This window comes from Gavialis gangeticus, unplaced genomic scaffold (genome assembly GCF_001723915.1).
Source record: "Gavialis gangeticus isolate Ggan-Ray unplaced genomic scaffold, GavGan_comp1, whole genome shotgun sequence".
NCBI classification, from domain to species: domain Eukaryota; kingdom Metazoa; phylum Chordata; order Crocodylia; family Gavialidae; genus Gavialis; species Gavialis gangeticus.
This window is the reverse complement of record NW_017728992.1, coordinates 62,405,565-62,414,265: the sequence shown is the minus strand read 5'-3', so window position 1 is coordinate 62,414,265 and position 8,701 is coordinate 62,405,565. Positions and strand designations below refer to the sequence as shown.

The window sequence follows — 8,701 nt, the reverse complement described above, 5'->3', positions numbered from 1 at the left end:
ATCTCCGAGTCACAGTCGACTCCAAAATGAACACCAGTCATCAATGTAACAAAGTGATAAGTAAGGCCAACCGTGCGCTCTTTCATGCATGAGAAAGTGCATTGCGAACAGGTCTAAGGAGGTGATACTTCCCCTCTATGCAGCATTGGTAAGACCGCAGCTGGAGTACTACGTCTAGCTCTGGGCACTGCACTTCAAGAGGGATGTGGATAACCTTGAGAGGGTCTAGAGGAGGGCTACTCATATGGTTAAGGGCCTGCAGGTAAGATCCTACAAGGACATATTGAGGGACCTGAATCTCTTCAGCCTCCGCAAAAGAAGGCTGAGAGGGGATCTTGTGGCCATCTACAAATTCATCGGGGTGGGGAGCAGCAAAGAACAGGTGACAATGTTTACCAGGGCACCCCTTGGGGTTACTAGGAACAACGGCCATAAACTGATGGAGAGCAGATTTAGATTAGACATCAGGAAAAAATTCTTTACCATCAGGGTTGCCAAAATCTGCAATGAGCTTCCAAGGGAGGTGATACTTTCCCCTACCATGGAGGTCTTTAAGAGGAGACTAGACAAGCACCTAGCTGGGGTCACCTAACCCCAGCACTCTTTCCTGCCCAGGGCTGGGGGTCTGACTCAATGATCTACTAAAGTCCCTTCTGACCCTAAAAATCTATAGGTCCATGAATTCATGGAGGAGCTTAGGTTGGAATTTAGGCACATAATTCCATGAGTGAGATCCTCAAAACCCCTTCCCAATCTCCCTATGCATGAAGAAGGGCATTTGTGCCCAAAAGCTTGCAAAGAACTATTTTTTTCCAACTATTTAGTTGGTCTAGTAAAAGACATCACATCTACCCAAAGAACCTTGCCTTGCCAATCTTTGGACACCTTAGATTTGCAGGCACACACATATTTTGTCAGTAATTTCCCTGAAGGCCTCAAGTTCTGTTTCTGCATGAGCCCAGAACTGGCACACCATCCTGGCAGGGCTGAGCACCTTAGTGCCTCATACTAGCAAATGTCCAGTAGGCCTGTGCGAAGTGGCAAATATTCGCTTTAGATTCAAATTTGGCCAATTCGCAGGGACAGTGATTCAATTTGGCGATTCAAATCACTTTCCTGATTTGATTCGGCCAATTCTGATCCAAAGATTCGGCCATAGACTAAACAGGCAGCAGTCCTCACCACGCTGGACACAGTTGCCTCCAGCTGGCAAGTCTGTTGCGGTGGGTGGAAGGGGGAGGGAAGGGCTCCCACCACTGCCCACGCCACTGGTCCAGGAGGGCATGGGAGCAGGTATGTGCCCCTGGATCTACGCACAGGGGCACATGCCAGGGCTGTACTTCGGACAGGTGGTCTATACTTCGGACGGGTGGCGGAAGGCGCTGGGAGCGGAAGCGATGCCCTCCCACTGCTTGCCCAGCCTCCCTGCACCTCCTGGACAAGCTGGGCAAACAGCAGCAGGGCATGGCAGTGGGCATGTGCACTTGAATTGAGGAGGGGCCAGCAGCAGGCCCAATGGGGAATTTTAGGGTGGCTGCAGGCCCCCCATAGGCCCCACTCCACTGCCCTGTGCAGGACGGGCAGAGCCAGGGCTGCACTCTGGGTGGCTAGCCCCAGCCACAGCCTGAAGCACAGCCCTGGCTCCACCCGCCCCAAGAAGCACAGCCCCAGGGGCGGGAGGCTGGGGTTAGCTTCCTGGAGTGCACCCTGGACCAGCCTGCCCTGCACAGATCCGGGGGCATACGCCTGCTCCCATGCCCTCCTGGACCGGTGGCGCACAGTGGTGGGAGCCCCCCTCCCTTAGTCCCGCACCCCCCCACCCCAGCTGGGCAGCTTGTTCCAGCCCCAACCCCAATCCCTCCCTTGCTGTGGGGGCATTGATCTGTCCCCCCATGCCCCTTCCCTCCCCACTCTGCCCACAACAGACTTACCAGCTGGAGACAGCCGTGTCCACCATGGTGAGGACTGCTGCCTATTTAGTCTATTGCTGAATCTCCGAATTGGTGCCAAATCTTTTCCAAATCGATTCAGAGGCTTCTGATTCTATTTGGATCTTTTAATTGGTCTCCGATTCGATTTGGAGATTTGGCCGCCGAATCTCCTCCGAATCGAATCGGCTGCCGAAGCTTCACACAGCCCTAGTGTCCAGGAATTCTTGGTAAATTATTCCTTCACTGACATCCTCCAGGGGGCACAGTCTGGTAGGTGTTCTCAGAGCACACTTCCATGAATGCGTACTGCAAAAGACACAGCAGCCAAAGCCACATTCTTTCAAAAGCAGTGCTAACAGTTACGTCCCTCTTCTGTCCACTAGCCTAGTGGCTACAGCATCCACCCAGGATGAGAGAGATCCTATTTCCATGTCCTCATCAGGGGGTACAAACCAACATCTCCTACACCTCCCTGGCAATTCCTCCATCTACCAGAGTAGACTAAAATAAGGCTGGGGTGGGGCACTGCTGCCTCCTAATGAAACTATTCCAGTTTGCAGAAAAAAAATTCCAGATTCATTGGATCAGAAAGAGAAAGCAAGACTTGGCAGCCCAGTGTTAATGGCACTCAGCTGAAAAGACAGGAGTCCTGGGTTCTGAACCCTACTTCCTAAATGTAAAATATGGAACCAGATCAGCAATAAGATAACATATGTAAGAATTCCACATCAGCCCAACTGGAAGTCCGGTGGCCAGGGCACTTGCCAGTGAAGGGGGAGGTATGGGTATCAGCCCCTTCAAGGTTGAGGACAGAGACCAGATCTTTCGGGAGAGTACTGTAACTGCAAGGATACTGCATAAAGAAGGACACCACTACTAGTCTAATAAACACAAAACCAATTAACAAGGCCAGATGCAAAATCAAAACCAACTAACCCCTGGTCTTTTGAAAGGACTGAGTTAGGCACCTAAATCCAGGAGAAGGTTTGGGGCTGTGAACTCCAACCTTTCCATCCACAAGAAACAAGAACAATGGGGCAAGCTGCTCAGCCACGTGTAGCATTTCACCATTGCAAGTTTTCCAGAAGGGGCTGGACAGTCATTTATCCAAGATGGTTTGGGAATAGCACATCCTGCAAATGTGCAAGAGGTTGGGCCAGATGACCTCCAAGGTCCCTGCCAGCTTTATGATTCTCCATCATGGGCACTTCCCTGCAACTGAGAGTTCAGCACTTAAAACCACATGAAAGGCGGGACTGAAGACATAATCCTCCCTTCTATGTTCCCTACTGGCCACCACTGGCAGCTTCCTATTTAGCAGCCTGGTTGCTGAGACTCCCATTCAGAGGCACTTAACTATCCCCAGGCCTTAAGTGTCTAACTCAGAACTGTGGAGTCCACTGCAGGAAATGTAGCCTAAAGATTAGGTGTTGCAACATTCGGGACTAAATCCCTTTATGGTTCTAAGCTCTCATCTACAGCAGTGCTGCTGCTTTAGATCATGGAATAATTCCCAACCCTCAATTTACAGATCAAATGCCTTTTCCAATTGTGGGTCTTTCTGTACAGAGTGCCTGGTTACCAAGTCAAGATTTACAGAGTTAACCACAATGATACGAAACACCACCATTATTTGCTTTCCTTAGAACAGGAAATAAATCCAGCTCTCTCATGTACTGTTGCCGTAAAGTTTAAAGTATAGACTTATTTTAAGTACACCATATGCAATTAAGATCCTTTACATATGTATGAAAATGGTAGAAAACATAAGAAGTGGTTAATTTACAGGTAACAGCTGTACAAATACAAGGAATTCATATAAATCTTCCCCAACTCACTATTGCTATTAAAGTTAAGAATGTATTTTAAAGTATATCTATCCTAGATATTTATGGAGCATGTATTAGTATGGGCAGGGAACAACGCAGTAAGTTTCAAACTGAAGTTCCAACCTTGCCTTCCTAGTGTTCAATCCCTTATAGCTTTTGAAAAGTATAAATATATTTTCTTTTGTATTTGTGCATACATTAAGCAATGAACACATGCAAGCACCAGAATTTGAAAACATACATAAAGTCTGCTTATTTTTGCAAAAAAAATGGGTTTGGCTTTGGGTTCTGAATAGTCCAGCAAGAGCAGTGTTTTAAAGGACATGCTTTTACTTAGTGAAACATTTTGGCTTCACTGCACACATATTAAACAGCTGAATTCTTGGCCCTACTTTATGTGAACATGGATATTTCAGGACCTCTCCATATGCCAACATTTCTTATACTTCAGAAATGCTAAATGTATAAATTTATAATGACTGTAAGTGACTTTTTGTATACATCTGCACTAAGCCACAGTAAATTCTTTTGGCATGAACTTGTGATGCTTTGTGTCACTCTTTTCTGCTTTAAAGTGTCCTCCCAGCCTGTCTGGAGAGGACAAAAAAGAATGGCCTTCTCTAGAAATTGTGAGAATAAAGGATATCTCTGATTCTCTGAATCCTCTGTTAGCAGCTTGAGGTCCAGGGTGCAGCTTTGGATTAATTCATCCAGTTTCTTCTCTTCCTGATTGAGTTCAGTCACCTCCTTTGACAGGCCTTGACATTGTGCCAGCATGCCCCCGTCATCAGACAGACTGCAGCCCCTACAGATCAAAGAATACAGACTCCTCATAAACATTCAAAGAACTTGATGCTATACTATGGGAGGGAAGGTGCCTGAGGGAAAGGTAGGACTTGGAATGATACACCTTGATTAGTACAGTCTCCACCCCTAAAACTGCTTAAGGCCTGCCAATATAAACCAGGCTTTCCAGAGAAGATATTGCTTTAAAATTAAAATATATTTTGAAACATAACAAAGGCAATATTCAGTAATTATGGCTTATCAACACATAGTGAATGAGTCATGAACATGGAAAAATGTTAGCATTTCTGTATACTTACAAAATTCTACTCTGTATTCCACAAAAACAGCCAAGAAGAAAACTTTTACACACACAGAACCATAATAAACCAACATTCAGAACGAATTCTGGTTTCTATCTAGTGGCATACCTGAATTTCCTTACTAGAGGCATATCAGATATTAAAAAGCAATCAAGTAATTAACATAAAAAGGCTTTTCTCCTGGTAGAAGGCCTCTTGGATGATTGCTGGGAGCTGGAGGGCAAGGGCAAGACCCAAGACAGGGGAAGCACTGATGCTTTATGACAGTGCAATCATCCAGGAGGAACGGAAAAGGATGGTGAATACTCACATCCACTGAATGTTGTTTTTGGATTTTTTCTTAATGAGATGGATGCCTTCCAATACATTGGTGATATCATAAATCCTCCTTTTTTGCACCTTGAGGACCTCTGCTGCTCTGTTCAAATCCAAGACCCCATCTGGAGACTGGCTCAGCAGCTGAATGAATTTCTTTGTAAGAAGACCAAGTGATGTATCATACCGAGTCTTTTCTGAAGGAGATTTTGGGGCTTGATAAAAAATAAATAAATAAAAAGAAAAAAAGAGAAGAGTTTATCAAATCGACTCTCTCATCTTGGTTCCAAAGGTGGCCTCCGAAGCAATAATATGTTTTCCAGAGATTTCTTGCATGTTTTAGCAAAGAACACTCTTAAACTTTTACTGCCACTGGACATCTGGTTGGATTTTAAGACGTACTTCTCCAAATACCAAGATACATGGACAAAAAAATTAAAAATCCTCAAATTAGCCCAATGGATAAAAACATAGTGAATGTTTCCAAGTCTATGCAAAATATTGTTATTTGATTTTTCAATAGGGTTTTTATATCTGATTATCTTGGCAGCAACACTGTTTATCCTCCTGCAGCTCTCTCCTTTGTCAAGCTGCCAGTCAGTTTTCTTCGTGGTTTGAGTTTCCCCGTTGTAAGATAATAATTAATGGGTTTAATGTACAGTTGGCGCCTTTCAGTGGGCACATCAAATGAGAGTTTCTGAGTCCCAGAGACCGAACTGAATCAGATGAGATTCTTATTAAACTTGTAAGGGATCTCTTTAACCTAATGGTTCTTAAGCTTTTGAGTCCATCAAGGCGTGCCTTGAGTCTAATGGCACCCCTTAGAAAATCCCAGCTCTTAGCTTTCATTTGATTTTTGACTACAGAAAAATAATAAAGTAATTCTGCTGAAAATAATTCAGAAGGATCACAACAGGTCTGAACATTTTTTTTACACTATGGATTTCTATTTGAAATTGCTGGGTTTCATCTTGTAAATGATGGTTGCATCCCCAACACTGCTAACATTGCATAGAACCCCATGGCACCCACGAAAGGATCTCAAGGCACCGCAGTTGAAGACAGAGCCCTGCATGCTGGGGCAGGAGCTGCCCAGCTGAAACTGCCCGCCTACCCACCAGGAGTGGCATGGTACAACGTGGCAGAGGTAGGAGCAGGAGCTACCACTGGAGGCAGGGGGCTCAGAGCAGCACCCAGCCAGCTGCAGCCACACTAGGAACAGCCCTGCCAGAAGCTGCTCCTGCTCCTACCCCTGTGCTTGCCATGCTGTGCAGGCAGCTTCAGTTGGGTGGCTTCTGCCCCAGCACGTGAGGCTCTAGCTTTAGCTCCCAGCCACCTTCCCGGAAACTGGAGCCCCGCATGCTGGGGCAGAAGCTGCTTGGCTGCAGCTGCCTGCCCATTGGGAACAGTGTGGCATGGCACTGCAGGGGGGCAAGATAAGGAGGCAGGGGGAACAGAACAGCACCCAGCCAAGCTGGGCTGTACGGACTATCAGGAGTGCAGCATGGGCTGCCCCAGTGTGAGTGGGCAGGGCTTGGCCCCATGCGGAGTGCTGTAGGAGCAACACAGACCACACTGCCTGGGCGAGCTCTACTGTATGCCCCTGGCCCCTCTCCTCTCACCCACAACAGGCTCCTGGGACCTAGCATCCAGACATCCCCCCTCCCACACACATACGCACATGCCCCTCACCCCACAAACCCCCGAACTCCAACCCCAGAGAGCAGGGGCATGTAGGGAGCAGGCCCCGGGTCGGAGCTATCACCGCTCTGCGACCCAGCCCTGTGATCCCAGTCTCACCCACCCCTCCTGTTCCTGAACACCGTTCCCCACCCACAGCCCCACAGGGAGTTTTGGGAGTGGAGGGAAGCTGCTGACTTGACCCAAAATAGTTCATCAAAACTCCCCATGCTCTAGAGCTATATTCAGCTACTCATTTACAGAAGGAGACTACTTGGCCTTAAATCCTTTGGCAGATTTCCATAGGAAATCTCTCTACTAGAATATGCTAGAAATTTAATCTGAATCAAAGGTCTGTGAATTTACAGCGGATTTAGAGTTCATTAAACCCCTGAGTGAACACTAAATTGAAGTGGCCTTAATTTGATTTTCCTTCAGCCAAATTGGTTAAATGAGTTTCAAGTAATACACTTTAAATTCACAACATTAGTTCATTCAGATTAATGTTCCTAAGCATCTTTTAGGAAAAGGGCAGCAAGTTATAAAGTACAAAATCCCTTTAGGCATCTCAAAGAAGCTGTTGAAAATTCTACACCATAGAGCCTAACAAAAAGTTCTCTTACTTTTTGGACTATCTGGACTTCTTGTTGCAGCTCTTCCTTTCCCTTTTGGGGTTTTTAATCCTTCAGCAAGATATTGGTGACCACCCTCTCCTAGCTCCAGCCTTCGCTTTGCCTGTTAACAAGAAAAAACCTTTTACTGATACAGTATAATAAAAGTACACTACACTTTAATTAAGCAGAGAACAATAGAGGTGTGGGGGAGAAGACAGTCATGTACTGTGTACAACAACCTGTTTCTGTCTAGATTACATACCCATTATCCATACCTAGATTTGGGCACTGCCTGGTACCTAAACATGTTTAAGTTATTTCATTCAAGGGATATATTGAGGGTTACATTTGGATGAGCATTTAGATCTACTAATTTTAAGGACTAACTTATAGACATCTTTAAGACTGTCTTTAAACCAAGTACGACTTTCTTGAAGTATAATATACTAACAAAAACACACAAAACCCACATTCCCCCCCAACACTGCTGTTTTGCAAGTCCTAGTTAGAGCGCATGGTACAAAATTAAGGGTGACCTCTGACATGAACATACTGACGTGTACAACTACATTTCGTACTGAAACTTTCTTTAGTGTTTTCTGTATTAACAGAAGCCTAGCCAAATATTTGTACAAGTTAGATTTTACTTGTACCACTTGATTTGGTAGCTGTGAACAATTCAACAAATTCTAATATTATAAAAGCCTTAGTCTGTCTGTCTGTCTATCCATAATGCTTTATTCGCACTGTGCTTGGTTGTCTCAGCAGCCAGAGTGCTCCAACAGACAGACACACAGTGGAATGCTGCCATGACAGTGGGAACTGAGGGGCTGTAGTGGAGGGCCGAAGCGGGGCCCCCCAAACAACAGCTGGCAGGGAGGGGGAGGAGGCAGGGAAGAAAGAAGGGAGGGAGGGAGGGGTGTGGGAAGGGAAAGGCGAGCAGGGGGTCACCCGTGGCAGCATGTGGCTGCCAGCCACCACGCTGCGCCATACCACAGCCCCCGCTGCCACTGGCCCCGGTCACCACCCAATGCTGTATGCGAGTGCCTCGCCTCTCACCCCAGTCGTGGGAGGCAGGGGGTCTGGGGGGCACACAGACCTGCACCCGAAGCAACGGGAGGGGAACCAGACCCAAAATGACGGGGGAAGGGGGGGAACTAGCCCAGGCCCAAAGCAGCAGGTGGGGAAGGGAGGGAAGCTGGACCCCGACCCAAGGTCCGGGA

The 8,701-nt window shown here is 46.6% G+C and overlaps 1 protein-coding gene across 1 annotated transcript in view; it reads right to left on the bottom strand.

Annotated features, from left to right (window-relative positions):
- E2F3 (E2F transcription factor 3) overlaps positions 1-8,701 on the bottom strand; it is a 28,076-nt gene that overhangs the window by 17,084 nt on the left and 2,291 nt on the right. The window contains exons 2-4 of the mRNA XM_019518693.1: positions 7,488-7,599; positions 5,180-5,399; positions 4,407-4,565 (exon numbers count right to left, since the gene is read on the bottom strand). Of these exons, the coding sequence (XP_019374238.1) occupies positions 4,407-4,565; positions 5,180-5,399; positions 7,488-7,599 (491 nt within the window). The remainder of the gene's footprint in view (positions 1-4,406; positions 4,566-5,179; positions 5,400-7,487; positions 7,600-8,701) is intronic.